The 23,163-nt window shown below is 41.8% G+C and overlaps 1 protein-coding gene across 1 annotated transcript in view; it reads right to left on the reverse strand.

Moving 5' to 3' along the window:
* Nucleotides 1-13,632, reverse strand: part of tafa5l (TAFA chemokine like family member 5, like) — a 51,058-nt gene extending 37,426 nt beyond the window's left edge. The window contains exons 1-2 of the mRNA XM_048242328.1: nt 13,084-13,632; nt 11,803-12,532 (exon numbers count right to left, since the gene is read on the reverse strand). Coding sequence (XP_048098285.1) covers nt 11,803-11,899 — 97 coding nt within the window. The 5' untranslated portion in view covers nt 11,900-12,532; nt 13,084-13,632. The remainder of the gene's footprint in view (nt 1-11,802; nt 12,533-13,083) is intronic.
* Between the last annotated feature and the right edge of the window lie 9,531 nt (nt 13,633-23,163).

The raw sequence follows: 23,163 nt of genomic DNA on the forward strand, positions 1-23,163 counted from the left end.
TCTATTCACTATGAATATTCTACCCATATTACCCATGAGAGATAGGCCTATGTGTGGGCATTGCTATAATTACGCAACATAACACGAGTAGGAGTGGTGTTGCAAAAGATAACGCCATGGCTGTGGTTCGGCCGTAGGTGATTACAGTCGTGGCGATATCCATTATCAACACCACGACCACAAGTGTCATATTGCCTTTATACAGCAGTTCCATTACCAAATAATTTAGTTTAAGACACAACATTGTGTTTTTTGTGTTGTTTATTTTGATTTTTGTTAGTTCATCCCAGAGCTGTTAGCCAAGAAAAGACCACCTTTCTCAAGTCCAAGACCAGGACTAGTCGGTGACCAAGTTAAAAAGAATTTCCTACGCCACTCACTTACCTATGTAAAGATGTTCTGTGGTGTTACAAACATTGTATATCTACTTTTTACACAATCAGGTCATACTGTTATACTGACATAATAGTATTTTTGTTCACTTAAAAGTTTCGGAAGGCATTCTATAATTAGGTGGCTAATGTCCAGCAACAAACCCAGCCATTATAGATGGACAAAATTAAACATTTATTTTTCTGAACTTTGCCACTTAATCAATTATTTTGTTTTAGATTTGTAATTCATATAAAAAAAAAAAAAAAACAATTCTGAGACCACAAAAAGGCGTCTCAAGTCCGGACCTGAGTCTAAGGCCGAAATTGAGTACTACAGCCCTGGTTCATCTTTCGCCCATAAAAATAGTTCCAATCTTAGCCTTGGCGTTTCCCGTTGCTGAGCAACGCAACACAACTCAAGAGCCAAGCTCAGGGAGAAGCTTTACTGTATGCGCTTGTGTACACAGTAATTTATATAGCCTTGTCGATACATCTCATATTAAATATTAAACATTCACCTACTCTTTATTTATTCCATTTTTTCTCTCAAATGTGATGTTAGAAAATCGCTGCTCTCTCGCTTTGAATGAATGCAATGTTTGCGTTATCTCACCACAAGAATCCACCATCTTGCATCCAATTTAACTTGTTCATCCTTTCTTTTGGCAGGACTTATAAACAGCTGGAGAATCTTTTCCAGTCTAACAAGCAAGTAATTTAAATGGTAATAATGGTGATTTATAATCCTAATTAATCTTTTCTGATGCCAGTGCGAGGCCCGCAGAGATGAAGCGATCAAGAGAAATCTTTAGCCCAGTAATAACGCTGGCGGAAGAAACAGCAGTGAATCACAAGTGAGCATTTCGAACTCAGATTAGAGCAAATTCAATGTCTCAAGGTTACTCAAGCTTGAGGAGCAGAATTCCAAAAAGTCTTGCCTCTTTCTCTCTCTCTCTACTCCTCTCGCTCTCTGTCTGTCTCTCTTCCTCTCTCTTTCACCCCTCTGCCTCTCTTTCTCGAGTTCTTCTGATGAGCTCTGATGAAGATTATAATGTTGGCTCACCCTTTTTCCTGCAGTCCCTCTTCCCTCCATTGTTTCAACCTTACAACACAAAAGGTGATCTAAGAGGTGAGGATTTAGCTGCTCAGCCACAACCTGGTAATGGCATATCATCATTGGCATTATGCAGACCAGACGACAGCCAGAGATGGTCATTACTGCTGTTACTGCCCGAAAGCTACTCATTAGAACCGACAGAAACAAAATAGACTGCATTACATGCCAGACACCATAAAAGAGAGACAAAAAAACTCTGTGAAATGGTCTGCAGAGTTTACATAACCCGTCGCCCTCAAAATACACATGACAAATCCAAAGAATTGGAGAGTTGTTTCGGCGTGTGGATGTGGGTGCGCGAAGACACATCCTTGGGGTGAAGTCGCAGCCCTTTGCTCACCCTGTTCAAAGCCGTCCTCCCAACAATGACACATGAGGCTTCATCTATTTTAAGCTATCTGCCTGCGCTCGGGAACAACACCTGGTGCTGTCACTGCTTTTCTAATGGCTAACCATGATGAAATACCTTCAGCAGTAGGGGGCTATTACAATATGAGAAGAACGCATCATTAATGAAAAGACCACTGAAGCGCAGACACAGTACTAGAAGAGGAGAAAAAAGAGGAAGTAGAAGTATAGGAATAGGAGGAAGACGTAGAAGAAGACACCTTTGATCCAGAACAAGCCTGGAATTGAGATAAGGTTATTAAGCCCCTGGAGTACTCCTCTCATTTCAGTTCATTCCATTCAATCCATTTCATGTTGGCAACTTCACCTCCTACTGCAGCCTCCCAGTTACACTTCCTGCTCGTTGTCTTCTGTTGCCAGCTGTGTGTGCGTGAGTGTGTGTGTCTATGTCTGTACGCGCACACATGTGTGTGTCTGTGTGTGTGTATGTGTGTGTGTGTGTGTGTGTGTGTGTGTCCTTTATGTGCTTTTGGCCAGCTGTGCCATCAGATATCAGTTGCCATCCAATGATGTTTCAACAGCAAACAGATGAATGGGTTGAATGAGATAAGGCCTGGAAACAAATGGTGGTAGCTGTGGTGGCGGAACTAGAGGGCATGTGTATGTGTGTGAGTGACTGTGTGTGTGTGTGTGTGTGTGTGTGTGTGTGTGTGTGTGTGTGTGTGTGTGTGTGTGTGTGTGTGTGTGTGTGTGTGTGTGTCTGTGTTGAGGGGGTCACAGACTATGAGCGCAACGTGCCCTCAGCTATGACAGCCTGTCCATCAGGCGGTGTCAGCCTAATGGACGTGACAGGGGTTTCTCCTGACCGCTGTGGGTCGCGTGAGGGCTCTCTGGCTCAGCTCAGCTCGGCTGCAGCTGGAGGGGGCCAGCTCTGCACACAAGCCAGGGCAAAGAGCAGCCGCTCAGAGCAGAGAGTGAGTGTGTACCCTCTTTTCTATCTCTGTCGTCCATACACTCATACACACACACATATGCACAGACACACACAATCAGACATACTGTACACATGCATACATGGGTACATATACACACACTGCACGTGCATATACACACACACACACACATACACACAAAATGGATGTGAAGTTATTTCACATTTCACAAGGGTCCAATGTGCCCATTTTTGTTAAAGGATTCTGGGGCGAAGCTACAGGTAGTAAGGCAGTTATCTCTCAGTCAGAGAGAAAAAAAAAAAGAGAGAGAGAGAGAGAGAGAGAGAAGAGGGGGGTGGGAGATGAGAGATTTATCTCTACCTCCAGGCTCAGCGATACCAGGCAGGGTCCCCTCAGCCAACACCAGCGCGTGAGAGAGAGATCTCTATTGTGACTGCATCATTCACACAGAGGTAATCTCCCTCGGCCTCCACGCAAACCACTGGAGCATGTAGGAGCCAAGCCCACAGACAGCCAACACTCACTCTCAGACCCATCAGGAGCCTTGTAATGCAATTACGAGTTCTTCATGGGTCCTGCTAGTGCCTAGATCCGCCATTTTCCACACAAAGAACCATTTTAGCGACAAAGACCGTTTTTCAAAGCTGAAATCGGCAATAAAGTGAATGGGCATACGGCTCTTCTGTCAAAGACCTTCCCAGAACTGTCCATAATAGGAACGTCTGTGAAAGTTGGAGTGAAAGAGTTAGAGGTTCTTTTAGGACAAAGCAAAGCGCCATTTAGTACGCTGATAAACACCTGAATTTGAAGAGCGTGCGGAGACTTTTAACTACTGTAGCGCAGGTGCAGAGTTGAAGGCCAAGAAGGAGTCTTCGAGTGAGGCAATGAGTGAGTGATTGAGTGACTGTCAGTGTGTGTGTGTGTGTATGTGCTTGTGTTTGTCTGCTGTCTGTCGGAGGATGCAAATGTAGCCTTCAGTTGAGAGGTGAGTGAGAGAGACACACACAATGAGCACCAAAGGTGCACAGGCGACGTGAATGAAATTCACAATGAAGGAGCAGTGAAATGTAAGGGCCTCATACTGTAGAGGCTCCAGCCCACTTGCTAGTGCCTTGGGATCTTCTAGAAGTTTTATTCCAACAAATGCATCTTCAGTGCAGTTTCAGGGCCTGCTCAGGCTATTTGAATTGCATCAAAGCAAGAGTGAGCAAAGGCCTTTAGCAACAAGGTCAAAGACTTGATACCCAGTTAGCACTGATAAAATGTCATGTATTGTGCAGAGAATGCCTTTGGTTGAAGTATCTGCTAAATGAATAAAGGTAATATATAGTATAATATAGTACCATATAGTAGTATGCCAATAGTATGCCATAATCATCTGAAAAGCTGTCAGGTCAGACTCTGATCCACAGCTGAGACCTGAACTGAGCTGAGATGTCTTGGCATGGGCGTCGGAATGGTTTGGGCTTGAAAAAAAAGGATTTGGCAAAATGTCTTTGGCTTGAACAACTCTGAATGATGACTTCTAAATTGTACTAAAATACATTATTTAGAATGCTAAGTGCTCACTGACTGTTCACATGTCAAGTGTGTTGTAGAGCATGTATAGCAAAAATTACACATTTTGCTGAAATGTGGAAAACATGAAATAATCAAAAAGTTTAATGAGGTTCATTGTTAAACTGAATCCTGTCATTTGGCTGTTAACACATTGTTGCCATGCCTACCAGCTATCATTTCACTGCTCAGTTTTTTTTTATATTCCATTCTTCATATCAAATGTTCTGTAGCACATAAAAATATATGTTAGCTATTGAATTTCCCAACGTTTCTCTGCATGTTCAATGGAACCTGTTATTATGGTTGCTGCATTAATGGGGTAGAATAGCATACCCAGGTGTAGCAGTTAACCAAGCCAGACACAGAACTGCGTGTTTTTTTGTTCAGAAGTGCATGACCACACCAATTAGCCCTCCATGCCAGTTCACATACAACAGCGCAGAATAAATAAAATAGGCCATTAGGGACAATATGGAATCATTTCATTTCCAAATAAAATCCCTCATAGATGATGACATGTTATCATGTATGAAGAGACCAACTCAATATTTACAAAATGCACTGAGTATGGAGACTGCCAGTGGTAGTGTAGAATATGAGTAGGCCTCTAGACTCACTGCACACATGCAACAAGACCTTCCTGCTCATGGGCGGACTGGCCATCTGGCATACCGGGCATTTTCCTGGTGGGCCGACACACCTTTTGGGCTGATAGAATAGGCTATATAATTATTTTGCCCAACGATCGGCCCACAGGAAGGACAATCAGTGGCCCATTGGTTACATTTTCATATTGACACTGGAGTGATTCAATAACAGCTTACGTCAGGCCCCACCCCTCCAATTTTGGCTCAGAGCCAGGATTCTGTGAGCCATCAAAAGTTAAAGCAACACCAAAGAACTGTTCCTCTGTCGCACGCATGCTAATTGTTTATGGAGCACTGGCTTTGTAAATAACGATGTCAGACAAGGTAGAATATGTTGCATGATTTTATGAAAGTACAATGTATTGCGACATCAACTACCATTGAACTACAGAACCGCTACCCGATCTGGCAAATTTACATAGTGCGGTTATAGCCGATAGAGGGCCGCGAAGCGAATGCAGAAGTGCCGTTCACTCTGTTACGAGTTGATTAACCACTGAAACGATTTTGGAAACATTATTTTAAGGTACAAAAAACTCTTTGGTGTTGCTTTAATCGAAGTTGCCTACACGAAATTGCGGCGGTTGCCGGTAGGCCTAGTGACAATTGTGCAAAATTAACACCAATGTAGAAGCTTCAAAAATACAATATTGCAAGTAGGCTAGCATATGTCAGCAACATGTTGAAGTTCGTTGAGTTTGAACGAGGATGTAAGCAAGCTTACAGAACAGAGGGACAGTGCAGGTGGTGGAGAGTGCGAGCGAGCCTAGTTGAGGCTACATGATAAGAACTCAGTGGTGGAGCAGGTAGGCTATGTATGCCATGCTGACGCCTGACGATGATTATGATGACTTATTAATTGCGATAATGTAATGATATGGTAATGATAACATAGTAAGGTTGTGTGCTGTGATTATAATAACAATAGCGCAACTTAAATTTTCTAAATTAATGATTTGCAAACCTGGACAGCAAAAGAGTGTCAAATCGACGTTAATTGATTCAGTTGAATCAGTTTCCGTCAGATGGCCAAAATTCAACATCGATTGCATGAGTGGTGGTTGGTCTCTCAAAGTAGATAAGGTTTCTATCTTGGAAGGGTTATCAGAGTAAAGATGGGCTAAAAGACTGTAGACTGACAGAAATGTAGGCTACAAAACCTCAAGTCATACACAAGTCAACTATAACCTATATAGTATGCTATACTGTTCCAAAATGTACCAGCAATGTAGGTACAGTAGGCAAAAATAAAGGTAAAAGGTAAAATATTTCCAGCAACAGCCCTGTTTATTTTGTGTTATTTCAGTTGTCCTACAGTGATAAATTAATGTCTACGACAATCTGGGTAATTTAACTCTTTATAAAGAGGAAAAAACGCACACACATCCCGATCTAATCCTGGGTGCTGGACAAAACACTTACGATGAGAGAGAGGGGAAAAAAGTCCGCAACACCAGTATATGCTCCCAAGTTATAGTTTATTTACCGTGACATTTCGGGCCCACTCAAGCCCTTCATCAGACGTGAGTCAACAATCCAAAGACACCCATATATGTACAATTAAGTGATCACATGAACACACAGTGGTGTTACACAGGCAAGTAATTATCCAATCACAGCAATAGCCAATACATGTTCAGTAATGCAGTGCATACATACATCCATACACATATCTACATTTTCCAGAAACACCTACATACACTATATACAAAAATTACAGGAATCCAACAGCTACAAAAGACATGACCTCATTCTCTGTCCACAGGATACACAACGGTCAGATGTCAAAACAGACAAAATTGTGCAACATAGTGCAAAATGTGCAAATTGGCATCCATTGTCAAAATGTGCAAATTAGCATGTCGGCATTAAACTCATGTTCACTTATAGTAGCTGTCCATAGAATAAGCAAGTATACACAAACCCCATATCACAAATCACCAGCTAGATGTCATACAAATAGTCTGTGCAAAATTGTGCAAATTGGCGTCTATCACCACATTGTGCAAATTAGCATCTCTCATCAGGACTCATCTCATGTTCACTTACAGTACACAAGTACACACAGCAATAGCCAATACATGTTCAGTAATGCAGTGCATACATACATTGCAGTGCAGTGCATACATGCACTTACAGTACATATCCATAAAAATGTGCAAAATGGCAAATTTGACTATACTTACCGCTGGCTGTTGTTTGACATATGAGATGTGGAGACATGCTTGTTCTATGGATATATACTATCAGTGAACATGACATGAGTTCTGATACAGACGTTAACTTGCACAATGTGATAAAGAGTTGCCATTTTGCACATTTTTATGGATATGTACTGTAAGTGAACATGAGATGTAGAAAATGTAGATATGTGTATGGATGTATGTATGCACTGCATTACTGAACATGTATTGGCTATTGCTGTGATTGGATAATTACTTGCCTGTGTAACACCACTGTGTGATCATGTGATCACTTAATTGTACATATATGGGTGTCTTTGGATTGTTGACTCACGTCTGATGAAGGGCTTGAGTGGGCCCGAAACGTCACGGTAAATAAACTATAACTTGGGAGCATATACTGGTGTTGCGGACTTTTTTCCCCTCTCTCTAATTTAACTCTTTACACATAGGCTTTAGTATTTTTTTGGTGCTGCTGTCAATTGAGCATTGTATAGTTTAATATCCAATAACTATTGGATAATTTGAAATGATACTTTGAATTCAAGCAGAAACTCTTTAATAATTGCTTGTATAGCCTACTTGAATATGGAGATCATGTGCTCCATGGCTACCTCTGATCAGTCAGAGTGATAGCCAATGAGGCCTACATCACTTTCAGTGCTCCATGACAGTGTATTTAAGGGTAATGCAAAGATTTTGTATTTAATTAGGCGTGCCGAGTGATTTGAGGGCCGCTTGGGCCAAATATGCCAGGGCCGATTTTTGGTCCCAGTCCGCCCCTGTTCCTGCTGTTAGCATTTTCTGCATTAGGCCTACTTAAGCTAGTGTCACTATGATTTGACAACTGTGGCGAAAATATATACTGTGTGAGAATCTCCTGAGCTTTGTTTTGTGTGACTACAATTGCAACACAGTCCGACTATTTCACCCAAACTGGAAATGTCCAAACAGATAACTATGCCTTTCTTCTGATTATTTCCAGGATGGGCTGAGCTTAGCTCCTGGACTCCTGGAGTTGTCAACAAAAAGTTGCTCAAAAGCCTGTCTTAACCATTAATTTGCACTAATTTGCACTAATTAATCTAATTAATCTACACGGCATGCATAATAATGATAACCAGTTTGAAATCATACATTCCCATTAAAGCTAGTGCTTGTATGCAAACACGGATGTTTAGCTCCAGTGGAAGTGGTGCTAGCGCTAAGCCCGCTCCAGGAATGCCTTCAGTGGCTGTCGAGAGCTCGCTGTCTCGCCACCTGCCCCCACTCCTGGGGCTTCGTAACAAAGAAATGTCCCGGGCCAGGCAGGCGGCTGTGAATTGCGCCTTGACAGCACTCCCACAATGCACTGCCATCCGTCATGCGTGCGACAGGAAATCAAAGCGCGGTTGCGTGTCCGTGTGTGTGCCACTGGGCCTTGGTCCACCCAGATGGATGACCTGTCATCGCTCTTAACGCTGCCAGTTTATTCAACAATAAATTTGAAAATGTCAAAGGGCTCCCAGAGTGCCTGCTCCACTTCTGCAAGTATGACACAACTTGCAGTCACCCCCTCCCCTTTACCATCACCACCACCACCACAAACACACTCTCACACACATCATCACGTGAGCTACTTCATGAAATGGGACGCTACATACCGGTGTGTGTGTGCATGCATGTGGACGAGTCTCTAAGTGGGCGACTACATTTGAAATTCAGCTGTAGGCCTACTGTACGTGCAGCTGTGTGTAACAGACGCAATAAGATATAATACTTAAAAAATGTGGTACAATGTAACTTCAAATCTGAAAGCTCTCAAATCCTCCTTACAGCACCGCTCCAGCAATTACGTCCTCTGGTCAGACGGGGGAGAAAACCTTGCTGCAGGGCTTTGCGAGTGAGGTGTGTTTTTGTGTGTAAGCAGCAGCAGCAGCAGACAAGTGGAGATGCAAAGGCCAGGAATAGATTTGCGTACATGTCAGGAGAGAGAAAAGCGCACTGGGGCATGAAGCACCGCTGTGAAATTAAAATGTTTCTGCAGCTTCTTTTTTTTCTTAAACAAATGAGTAATCCCTTCTGTCGCCTACAGCCAAATTCTGTCGTGGAGTGGAGACGGAATTTTAATATGACTTCTGACAATGGGATTTAATCTAGTAAATCTCTGTCTTATCGCTAGCCTATTATTTTCTTTGTGCACCATTGATGAAACCGTTCCTGAGATTATCAATGATGAATTCACTAAAACACTATTATATTAGCCGCCAGGCTAAGGCCTGAGGGGTCTCCATAATTAAATCTAGTGACTAAAAGCACAAGAGCGGCAGATACCCTATTTCCTAGGTATAGTACTTCCTGCCAATCAACCAATCGTGTGCAGCCTCTCCAAATCTGTCACATCATCACCCCCTTCATTCACCATCGCACTGGATTAATTTAGGCCTACCATCCAAACACAACGTGGTTCGATAAATTGGCTGTTAAACCTATTGTTTTCTCCAGCCCTTTGCTTGAGTGTGTGGATGGGTTTCACCTTAAGGTCAAGGCCTTGGTCAGACCTAGCAGATTTTTTATTTCCTGTTAACTTCCAACAGTTATAAACCTGAGGTGAAAGGTCAGGAGAATTGATTAACATTTTTGATCAGGGTCACGGCTAGCACAATGGATGCAGCGAGCCATAGAAAGTGCAACAAGCAAACACAATAAACAATTGCTTTGATGATCGTCCATTTTTAAAAGGTTTCAGATGATGACTCTGGGAGCAGTTGTTCGAAGCAAATTGCACCAATTGCGGGCACAACGCCATGCCATGATAAAACAGTGTTTCTATTCAGAGGCCCTAGGCTTTGACCATGGGCCAGAAAATGACAGCTGCTTCTTTTTGCTTGACTACAGTGGTGCTGGATAACCGGAGCACAGAGCAACAGCAGACATCCTTCCCGTACTCAGCTGTCATGCCAATGTAGGGTTAGAAGATAAAAAATGATTCGTTTTTTTATCACCATATAAAGTCACTGGTGCAGAACATAGAATTTGCTTTTACCTGCCACAACCGTCAAATTAAAAGATTTATAACATTTCTGATATCTTTATTGTGGAACCTCCATTGTCTTACTTACACATGAGTTGGTAGGACTCATGCAGGACATGAGAGGGAAGAGGACAGTGTACTGTACATCACACGGCTGACTGTGATGTGTCATTATGCATTTATCCTATTCTCACTCAATTATACCAGGCCCTTCATGCTGCATTGCATTATATCAGTCCTTGTAGTTTTGCCATTTTAGTCTATTTTATTTTCTGTGAGTGGTTACTCAGTATGCTTTGACTGCAGCACAGATGATAAGTACATGATCTGGCAAGCAATCTCTTCCATCCTCAGAGTAACTAAAGAGCTGATCAGAACTGGAGAACAAAACAACAGGAGCAGCTTTTTTTTGTGTGTGTGGGGGGGGGGAAGTCTTTTTTTTGCAGTCGAAACACTGAATGCATCGAGATGACAGTTTCTTTCTGGCCCTGCCCCATTTCACCTCCCATAAGACACCAATTACTTCCAGCGAGTGGATGCACATTTGGTGCTGTTTATTTTCTACTGAACTTTGAAATCCTTTGTCATCCACCCCCCTCCCCCCTCCCCAGTTTGAAGCAGGCTGAACGAACACTGACTCACGGATCACATGTACGTACGAACGAGCACTCATCAAACCCAGCAGCTTTAAAAGGGGTCTTGGTCAGGGCTTTTACAGTTTGCGCCACACCGAGCACCCATCACAAAGATACAAATCATCTTAGAAGTCCTTCGCTCGGTGTGTGTTAGGGTGGAATGGTCAAGCAGAATGAGTGCACGGCTGACAGCAGATTTGCTGCATTAGGCTACTGTAGAAGACTGGGTAACAGTGCAGCAGCAGCAGCCACAGACCTGATATTTCAAGTCTCCTCACTGTCTGCTTTTAGATGCTGGGTATACACAGAAACACAAGCAAGCAGGCAGGCAGGCAGGCAGGCACTCTCTCTCTCTCTCTCTCTCTCTCTCTCTATCTCTCACACACACACACACACACTCTCTCTCTCCCTCTCTCTTTTAACAGAGACACAGAGAGGGAGCGAGAGGTTCAGGGTATTGTTGAGCATGATACTCCAAGTGGATTGAACTTATTACCTGAATGAAGGATGTTCTGGGGTGCCCTGGAGGCCGGCTCTCATGCCAGTGACAATGTGACATTTCATTAGCCAGTCGCATGATTTTTGCCCTTCATAATTATCCTGGGGTATTCATAGCACTTCTAATCCATTCAAAACATCTCTGTGTGATCATTTCCTTTCATTATACCCACTCTTACAGGATGTAATTTGTACTGAAGACGTGAATAAATCGACCTGCATGCTTGAAAGTAACCTATTGTTATGCGCTGCATTTTGTTCAGGGAACGCAGCTAAAATTTTAATGATGTGACAATCTTACACACTGTTGGGCATCAGTAATTACCATTACAACTGCGTGTCTTAAGATCTTCGAGGAACTGTAAGCATAAAACGTAAGGGTGGCTTAATGGGCTGAAAAAAAAAGCACTGAGCTCAAACGATACGATATAGTGAGCCCTTAAAGTAATAGGTATTAAACAATACAGCACTTGCCTTCTTTTAGGAGGTGAGAGTAGATAACCCACAGTAACAGTAGGCAGCATAGTGACGCTCCACCACCGGCACAGAGCGCCCTCATTCCCGACTGCATTCTTTCCTGTCCGCTGTATTCCTTCAGCCCACCTCAACGGAGCTTAATTACAAAAAACACACAGCTAGTTCCATTCAGTTGGCGGAATCCGGCACAATAACAGTATTATTCCCCTTCGGTCACTTGTGATCATTCGTCATTTTGCGCATAACTTTAAAGACTTTGTAAGCAAAGCGAGGGATGAAGGACAGCGCAAACAGAGCGGCTGGGAAAATGTAAAATCTTCATCCTAAAGAGGACTTCAGTTAGGACCTGTGGTGGGTAGCCTATTTTCCCAAGACGCCCCGAGCAGCACTGATTAAAAACCTGATGATGGACAGTAACCTTGCCTTTGGATGACGCCAGTGAGGCAAACGATGAACTCTTATCGATTTGAGGGATAAGTGCCGCACAACAAACGCGGGGAGACAATCCCTCTCAAAGGTAGATTATCCTTCGCGACCGAAGAGGTCTGACCCTTAAAATACGCGATTTATAGGTAAACAATCTTCAGATACATGTGAACAATCCTGCCCCAGGGGACTGGTTCGTGGGGGTGAGGTCCTCCGTTTCCTGCAGACAGACTCAGCAACTCCGCTATGGTTCACGACAGCCCTCCGGTGTTTGCAACCTTTTTATCTCACATCGCTAACTCTGCCATGAAAAGAGAAAAACAAAATAAGTATTCAAATTCAAATAAAAATAGGCTACTGTGCGTATATGACCATTTCAGACATATTATGTTCACCGTGTTTATTGGACGGCCAACACACAGGAGCAGCTATAACACACACTAGTGGCACACTAGTCCTCTGTAGCCGGGTGAAGGAACATGAAAAGCAAAATAAACTTCCAAGCTATTCGACAGGCTAGCACACTATCTGAGATTAATCTGAAAATAACAAACCATGACGCAACGTCCCATAGGCTACTGCACATTTATTTTAATCGGAATCAGGTAAGAAGGTGACATATTTCACCTACAACCAAGGAAACGTTGGCTGTTCTGAATACAAATTATATGCTAAAATAACGCGTTCGGATGAATTAGGCAATGCATTGTCTATAGGATGTAATGTTGTGAAAGGAGCGTCTGTGTCAGTTCAGTTTATTTTGAATTAGAATTGTTTTTTAATTGGTTATCAACACTACACTATTATGTGACATAGCTGAAGAAAAAATCCGAACAATTTGAATTTACCCACCTCATTTAGAAGTCTTACGGTGTTCTTTTTACAATGGTCTACTCCAGATTCACGATTTTCACTGTTGGGTAAAGCGGTGGAGGCATGCCTCTTGTGAGGGATGAAGAGAAACGCGTCGTGTTTCTGACGCTTGGCTCAAACTTGATAGTTGCGCACCTCCTCTGCGGAATGCAACAGGAGCGTCTCTGTGCTCGAGGACGCAGCGTTCGCTGGCGTCCAATGCGCTATTTGCAGTGTAATACTAAAGTCATACTTTATTGCCCCACTACGCGTTCTTCTCTCGTCAAAGTAAGCTCTGCATAAGTAGGTTAGGGTGGGGGCACCGACTTCAGTCAACCGTTGTGTCTTAGCCGGTTTGATTAGTCGCTTCATGTGCTTATCAGGGTGCTCTCTCTCTCTCTCTCTCTGGCACAGCAGACTAGTTTCCCCTCAGTGACATAATGAAGGAAGCTTTGCCATTGAGCAATGCTCTCAACCTGAGGCTTTCATTCAGCAACACAAACCCAGATGGAGATGAACTAAAATTGAATTAACGTAATTTTATTTACATTATCATCCCTGACCTATTATGACTCAGGGGCCTGGGAAATAAATATAACCTATTATAGGGCACAAACCCACGTTAGGCAGCAGCATAAATATATCCCTTCTGTTGCATGCAGAGAATTTTCAGCCAGGGGGAGATACCATGCAAAAAAAAGAAAAGATTATTAGGCAACTTCTGCTGGTTCTACGTCCCGCCACAAGGCCAATGGGGGCGTCTTCTTTGCCATCTGTGTGGTCAATAAACCTGCTGTGTGTTGTGCGGCCTGTCAGATTTAGGGCTTTGCCAATGCCTCTCCATCTTCAGAATGACCATCATTAAATACTCCCCGCTCATTGAGCACCGTATCAGTGATTCACGCTCCCCTCCCCCCGCCCTGCCATCCTAACCACACCTCGGGCAGATGGAGATCTCATCTCCCATGGAATGCTGAACCACCATACATTTAATGACTTTGAGGAGAGCTTAATTATTGCTTCATAATGTGTGGGTGAGAGTTTTGATGCTTGTTCTAGGAGGACATGGGGGTACAGTCTCTCTAAATGGAAACTGTGTCCATTGCAGACATTTCTTCAAGAATCATCTGTAAGATATAAGTGCTTGTCTGCAATCACCCCTCACTGAAAGTCATTCCAAAAAGTTACAACTTGCTTGGTAACTTAGATAATGAGACCATAAGAATGCTTCCTACAGCAGAGTGGACATAATATTTTCAACATCACTGGGCATGACGCTGATACTATGAACCATAATTGCCCCCCATTCCTCTCACGCTGTGTTCTTTTTTGGTCAGTGTGGCCTTTCTGTGACTCACTTGTGTCCTGAAGTGAGCAGCCCCACGTCTACGGGCAGCCGAGAGGGAAGGAGACACCTGCCCTCTCCAGATAAATCAGACCCACACAAGCACAAAACAAGTACAAAAATAGCATTTTTTTTCCTCCCTCGCTCCCTCACATTCCAAATATGCCTGTCTGGCACACGAGTGGCCTCCTCTCCCCACTATAGCTTCATATGAAATGCAGAATATGGAGTCCCATTATAGTTCTATTGTCATCTGCCCGGCCGATGAAGAAATATGAATTTCCTTGTTGTTGTTTTCAGGTTCAGAAACCTGGCCTTGTGTGAGAAATATCATTATGCGTTTTCTATTCCCCCCAAACAGAACACACTATTTTCAATTAGATGTAATAAGCAATTTGGTGGTGATTAAATGGCTGTTAGACGGGCCATCTGTGTGGCCTATTATAAATATGATAATTCAAAGTCCTCTGCATTATTCAGTTTTATACAAAATGGCAGTCATTCAGAGGGAATGCTTGGATGTCTGTTTGGGGAGAGGGTGCAGAAAATTGATCTCATCTATTCGAGGAGGTCATAATGACAGCCAATGAGGAAGGAACCACAATAAACAACCATAGGGGAAGACAGATAGGGTTTTAGCTGAGTTTCTCATAAAAACATAGGCACCAGTTAAAATATCTGACACATTTCACAAACATTCACTCTTGAAACAAACTACTGTTACACATTCACTCGCACACTGTTTTAAAGCTTATTCTCATATAAGGTCAAAACAAACAATGTTTTGTCGGCCACAAGCACAACAATGTTAAAGCCCAAGAAATCACCACATACGGATTACTCAGTGTGCCAATAGAGCCTTCCTCAGTATAGCAAAACATTATATTTCAGTTTTATCGTGCTTATTTTCTGCCCCTGGAATGCTAATCAATAATGCAGAATCAAATCAATTAGTAACGACGTTGTCTGTATGCGGACTGAGCCATAAAGATATTTTACAGACCGATAAAAAGTTAGTGTGCGGCAGCGTTACGCCATATGGCTTTGCTTGCACGCTTTACAGCCCCCTGAGTAGCCACGGGGCCTTGTTGGCTCTGGGGCTGTGGGGATCAGGTTTTTACTGCGCGCGGTGACAGGCAGGGATCTCACAATCATCGCTGCTAATCAGAGGATGCCTCTAGTTCCAGCAGTCTTGAGCTACGCTTTCAAGTATGACAGGAGAAGCATTCGGGTGAACGGGGAGTTCTTAACAAACCATGTAGTCATGTTGCCATCGGGTGTGATCGACATACTGAAGCTACTGTGTAAGAACCTCACTGGGTTTTATTTTTCTTCCTGTGTGGCCTTATATCTCTAGAGGTCACTGGGTTTTATTTTTCTTCTTGTGTGGCATATCTCTAGAGCTCACTGGGGTACACTGGGTCCTTATTGTTATTTCTGGAAATCAGTTGGAGGCATTTGTGTTTGGAAGGCGCCTCTTTGGGTAATGACAGAGACCGTTAAGGTTTGTTGCTAAGAGAATTGCTGCGGTCTTATCTTGTGTCTGCTGACTGTGGCATTAGTCAAAACAGTCCCAGCTGTCTCTCTCTCATCTTTTCTTTGGGAAATTAACTTTTAATCTCAACTCTGTCGTAGAGGGGAGGAAAACATGATGTATCACATTTAGTGCTTTTCAATTTACCTCCAAGCCAAGGGTTCACTGATATCCCTCGCTGAGCAAAGGACAGAAACAACTTTGAAGAATAGGCTTTGATTAGTATTGTTTAATGTGTTTTTTTTCCCTCATTCCAAGAACGCAGTGGAGAAAAGGAGTCTTTTTCCGTACTCATTCCACCAGATGTCTCCACCTAATCTATCACAGAGGATTAGCTCAAGGTGCAACAGATTTGGGACCACCTCATGATGTGAAAAATGAATCACTGATTGGAACAAATGTCTGACCTAAAGCATGAAAATCTGCCCCCATTGTGCAGTTGATTCAAAGGGGCTACAGTAGTGGCTGGTGATTTTGAAATACTTTTCACAGGTTATCCCATCACTTCAGCTGTTCCTACTGGTCGGGGTTCGAACCAGCAACTCTCCGGTTACAAGCCCTAACCAGTAGGCCAAAGTCAAAAGACAAAGTCATTCACCTACCTGATAATGGCATCCAGATCCCCTGTGGTAGCCGAAGGTTGCCTCAGTTATCAGATAGCTCCCTGTGTTTACTATGAAAATACCTGTCACAGTAGGGGCATTTAATGTTGACACACCCCACGATGGGAGCATGCACTGTGTATACCCTGGTTATTCCATCCAGATGGATCAGCAAAGGCCAGGAAAAAACGGGGAAAGTGACATTTATTTTCTCCATATTCAACTGGTGAATAGGAGTATCTCTTGGTCATCACTAGACAAGACAGACATTTCCCCTGCTCAGTTTTTGCTGGTGTTACAGTCTGGAAAGGGATGATTGAAGAGAGCTTGTCAGTCTGCTTTCTTGCGCAACCAATCAGTGAGCCGCGGAGAGTGGTTTTGGGTGATAACAAAGAAGACTCCTTTACATTTGAAATGAGACGACACAATATTGCTGCTCGCGAGAGTTTCGTAAAGATATTGCATTTGAATACATTTGATCACTGGTCTGAAACTGTCCATAGAAAACTGAGCAGAAAGTTCCCCAGGCCTTTCTTGAGTTAAAGATTGTTATTACACGCTCTTCACAAGGCAAGTAGAACGCTCCATTGACTTGAATGGGATTTCCCAAAGTTCTAGCGGTCATTATTTCTTGGGAAAGGACCTCTGAAAAAAAAAATGACCGCTGTCAATGGCAATGGAGTTTGTGCTTAAAATTCAGGTCTTTCATATCACTACGCAAGGACTGGAACTTCATTCAAAAGTGACGGTTGATCAGCTGTGTTCTGAAGAATGTTTGATTCAAGCTCAGCGTGTGTTGTTGCGAACTATTTGTTTCTCAGCAAATGCCACGATGAACAGTAACAAATAGGCTAGGCTATGTAGGCTACAGTCATATCGTGGGGAGTTTATTATTTCGTTTTGGCAAGTAACCGTGTAATAAGCGGGAAAATGTATAGAATGCTGGTCATTATTGGGAAAATAAGTCCCGACAGGGCGAACAGGACCCAGATACGCAGCGGAGGGGTCTTGTTCTGCCCTGAAGGGACTTATTTTCCCAATAATGACCGGCGTTCTATACATTATCCCTTACTTAAGTTCCTGCTTGGGTTTCCTATTCCTGCTTGGGTTTGCTTTACTGTTTACATTAAGACATTAAAATATTCCAATGTTATATCACATAATTTGTGAAATAGATTAGGTAACACTTTACTGCAGTATTGACATAAGAGTGACATGACACTGTTATGAACACATGACACTGTCATGACACATGAACCCTAACCCTAACTTGTTATGACAAAAAACGAATGTCACTTAATAACAGAAGCGTTTATGACTTGTTTATGACACATTCATGACAGTGTCATGTCACTCTTATGTCGATACTGTCAAGTAAAGTTAACCATAGATTTTCAGGTGATCTGTCACCAAACCACCATTTCAACAGGATGAACCACTATGAAATGCTCACTTAAAAATCTTCTGCACTTACAGTTAGGAACAAAATCATTCATACCCCTGGAAAAATAAATTTAATGTTGATTTTCTCTCGAACAATATGTTTGTTCTGACTGAAAATGACACTGCCACATAGCTAAAAGTTGTAAGACAATGTGGTAGAAACATGGAAGCATTTTTATCTTTTTAACATTTTTATGAAAAATGGCATGTCCAAAATTATTCACACTCTTTTTAAATAAGCAATGGAAACCTATTTATTTGCATTCACAGCTCTAAAAATGGTTCTTATAATACCTACCAAGCCTCTCCATGTCTCTATAATGATTATAGATCGCACCTTTTACAAGGATACAAGGATACAAGGATACAAGGAAGTTTATTGTCACATGCATATAGTTATGGAAGTAAGAAATGCAGTGAAATTATGTCTGGTGTCAGCCTATTTGTGCAAAGTGGGGTAAAAAGTGCAGTACAAGAGGGGTTTAGTAGATTAAGTGGCAAGGGCTGCATAAGAAAGGTGAGGGAGTATTGGAATTGGGGGGGGGGGCACCAACAAGGAGCATTTTTAGCAGCAATCCGAGTTTTGAGGCAGAAACGATTATTTGCCATCGCTCTGGCTTTGTGCTCACTTTTCTGACTGGACTGGCTAGGCTACTCTAAAATGCTGTATGTTTTGGATCATTGTGTGGTTTAATGGTCCAATGCCGCCTATTTGGGCAGGTCTCTCGGCAGACTGCCTGATCTTTTCCTCCAAACATCTTAATGTAGCCCCTTGTTTTATTATTCCATTTACTTTGAGAAGGTCACCAAGTCCCATTGTCTGAAAAACACCCAAAATTAATACATTTCTATTGCTATTCTCCACTGTGGGTATGGTGTTTTGGTGGTTGAAATTTTCACCCCATCCCAAAATAGACCACTTGGTCATCATGGAGGCTGATCATTTATCACTCTTCTCCAAACACGCAGCTTGTATGCAACTCAGCTTAACCTTAATAATGGCGCACTTGGACAATTTAGCTTTCGCTGGATTTTTTTTTTTTGACCCAGAGATATGGCCTGACATTGACATAAAAAAGAAGCATTAAACCTCAATGATGCCATGTCCATTTCAAGTGTGAGGGTAAGAAGATTATTATTTTGGGATGTTTTTCAACCAGTGGGACCTGGTTACCTTCTCAAAGTAAATGGTAACACTAAAACATGGGGCTACATTCAAATTCTGGAGGAACAGATCAGGCAATGATCCAAGACATACAGCCAAACAAGGCAAGAAATGGTTAACAGAGAACAATATCAGCATTTTATAATGGCCCAGCCAGAGTCCAGACCTCAATCCGTCAAAAAAAAAAAAAAAAGAGCACCAGGCCAGAGTGATGGCAAAAAAATCGTTCCTGCCTCAAAACCTCAATATCAGAATACAACGATGATGTGCATCCAGGACTTTGGAAGCCACTGGTGTGGAAGTTTTGAAACCAATCTAACATCTGCTGAAGGAGGATTTCAAAGCAGAGGTGTTGATTTGTGGAGACAGGATTGATTTGTGACCAGTCTTCAGAGAAAACCTGACCTTGTCTACCGAGGATTTCACCATATTCCGCAATCAAAATGTCAACAAGATGTTCCCCAGACATGTGCTCTCATCATGGATCTGAACCCATGAGACACAAGTGACATAATCCAGCAGACTACTGACACACTCAGAACTAGCATGTATGTTGTTATGTCCCTGTGTGTCTTGTGTCCAATTTTACACTGTTCTGTTTTCTCGCTGTTTCCTGGTTTGTCTCAGACGGTCCCATGGGCAAATTATGGTTCATTGCTTGTTGGTAGTGTGATTGACGCTCCGCCCTTTAAAAATATATTGACAAAATAAAGTATGCATAGCCATAGTAAAATGTATAATACTGTACATAAACCATAGACTGTATATATTCCATAGAACACTGATGAATGTAGCCACAATGTCCAGTTCTATCAGTCAAAGTCAAAGTCAGCTTTATTGTCAATTTCTTCACATATACTGTACTAGACATGCAGAGGAATTGAAATTGCGTTTCTCTCTATCCCACGGTAAAGAAGAAAAAGTGAAACAGATAAGGCAAAAAGTGCAACAGGACATTTTTTCCTAATACTAATACACAAGACAAAAACACAAGAATGTAACAGTCAGCAAAGAAATTATGTATTATGTGTTGTGGTAGAGCAGAAAGATGTGCAAAATAATGCAAAAGAATAATTCTATATATGCAGCCTATGACATAAACAGTCATAATAATGTCTTAATTTTGACTATTTGCAATAGATACACAATGAATGAACTTTTGCAATGTGCACATTGGCTAGTGTGTTTGTTTGTCTATGCTGGTGTTGGGGGACTGAATAAACGACTACAGCATGCACTGTAGCATAAATTTCTGTCAAACCATCTCTCTTCCTCTCTGGAAATATACACAGGTCACATGAAGAGGCCTCTTGAAGACAGTCAAGTATGGGTCAAGTCACGTAAGCGTATGCGTTGTTTCTGTGAAGCACTAGACGTGTGTTGCTCTTCGAGTGAGTATGTTACACGCTACTCTTCCCACACTTCTTCAGTCTTATACGCTCACGGCATCGCCATTGGTCGACAACCCCTGTGACTTTGCCAGATTATGGCAACTGAAGTGAAGAGAAGATGTAAGAGGACTGGGTGACAATGCCATCAATTAAAAGTAATCTTAATGAGACAAGTGACAATTATTTTATGGTGTTAACTTTCTGTGACTGCAAATCAATGCGGGGAGCAATAAAACCATCCTTTGCTGTGCCTTGGACCATTCTCTGCGCTAATTTGTTTTGTTTGATTCAACATAATTAATGAATTCTATTCAGACTAATTAATCATGGTATCGCTGCACATTCTCAGCCAGGAGTATGGTCAGGAGAAATGGTTTTGAGTAATGGCTGTTCAGATTTATTTGGACAGACAAGGCATGCATGATTGACTGTTTATCACCCTCAGTCTAATCTAAAAGGTGTCAGGAGTTGACAAGAAACCCTATAATAAGTTCATGATTAAATAGGAACATTGAAATGCCTTTATTTGGCTTTTAAACTGAATTTTAAATAAACTAGACAAAGACAGAACAGCCAGAAAGATGTTGGGAGAGAGGGGTAATGTATGCTGCGGTGCATTCAGTGCATTCCTTTATTACTACAAATTCCTTTAGTAGTAAATTAGTTAATAATATTGGATTACTGTAATAGCCAATCAGTTGTCTAAGTTGCCTTGTATTTAAAATAAATGGTAAGAGCGGTCAATTTTTTGGTTTTCAGTTACACAGCACACAATCAAGCCTTTATTTAGCAGTTCATGCAGACATAGCCAAATGGCATAACAATATGAGAAGGATGCCATTATTCAGTTTGACAAAATGGTACAAAATCCAATTTCTCCCATTTGCAATGTTGTCAGTTTATCTGCTAATTGACAGTTGTTGTCTCCAACTGCACCATGCCTGTTGCTGTGTCTCATCTCAAAGCTCTTTTCATGGCCTCTGCGTCATACTGTCTGTACAATATTTATATGGCGTATATATAATTATACACTACTTTTTATTTCTTTCATCCAGTCTGCAATCTTTTTTATTGAATCTTTCAATAACAAAATTTCTTCTTATTACTTTCTTATGCTTTGAGTTTTCCAGAATTGCCAGCTTCATCATCCAAAACTATTTGAACGCAGCGAATAACAATATTTTCAGGGAGAAGAGAAGAGGAAAGGATTATCAAGGTATCGATGTGAACTGTTGTAATGTGGCACTTTTCACTTTTTGCAGTCTTCATTGATAAACCATTAAAACCCATAGAGAACTAATTTAGTCAATAATGTTGCCTGGCGTGCAAGGTCAAACGCTCCAATAAAAGCTGCTAAGCATCTGTGCTGTTTGTATGGATATCAATTGACCTTTGCCATTGATCAGACCAGGCCACGACCACAGGAGGTGGTCAGCGAGGTGAGCAGTTAACAGGCTATAATGTGGTCGGTGATTAACATGCTAACTCATGTCACAATCCCCACAGTCCCGCAGTCAGCACTTGGGTCGTATCTGTGGATCTATTTATCCATAGCGGATCATGCCAAGTAAACATGATGGACAGATAGGAGGATAATGAAGCTTAGGGTGGAAAGCAAAAGTTGAGCCGTCCCCTCTTCTTGTGTTAGCTCAGCATGACAGCAGTAAATATAAAGTAAACAATGTGTGGTGGGAAAAGCCCTATAGCCCTAAAGAGACTATCACTTCACATTATTTTCAGTTTGCAACTTCTGCTGAACATGTAATTTTCTAATTCTGCTTTATCATTCAGACACACAGTATTGTTATTGTAGTATGTTACATTTTTAACGTATGTTTATGAATATAACCTCAGTTCTAAAGGAGAACACAAGACGTTAACCAATGGGAAGTCATTCATGGATGAAGACATCAATTTAAACCAACCAATCTCTCCAACCACTTGTCACAGGGATTTTTTACGGGTCTCTATACAGTATATAGGCGCACTGGAAGAATCTAGTTCTTTATAGGCACTCTGAAGTGATCCAATGAACCATGTCAATCCAAAATCCCTGAGGTTGGAGATTGGTTCAGATCGATGACATCATCCGATAATGGCTTCCCATTGCTTAGTGAACTCAAGTCAGAGGGAACTTTTCTTTAACACTTTACATGAACCCTGTTAACACTAATCATGGCCATATGCTCTCATAAATAATTATAACAGTGTCATGTCACCATTATCAGCTATTATCATGACTAGGGCTGTCAATCGATATCATTTTTGCTGTGAAAGTATTTTAAATATTTAAATGAATCATTGAATAATCAGCATTAGTGACATTAAAGTTCAAAAACTCTTTTATTATTATTTTCACTGTTCAAATAATGGCCATAATAATCTATGGTATGACCTAATATGCTGAGGAAATAAATTCAACAGTGCTTCGGGAAGAAGTTTTTTTTTTCACATACAAGGCATTTCAGGGCACAGATATAACCTAGTAGCCTGACCCTAGCCAGATAAATTTTGTTCCGCTTAGCTCCACTAACATCCATCTGGGACCTCTTCCATTGAGAGTGATTTCTGCAACCGACTTTATGGATCAGCCAATCAGG

This window comes from Alosa alosa, chromosome 4 (assembly GCF_017589495.1).
Source record: "Alosa alosa isolate M-15738 ecotype Scorff River chromosome 4, AALO_Geno_1.1, whole genome shotgun sequence".
Classification (NCBI taxonomy): Eukaryota; Metazoa; Chordata; class Actinopteri; order Clupeiformes; family Clupeidae; genus Alosa; species Alosa alosa.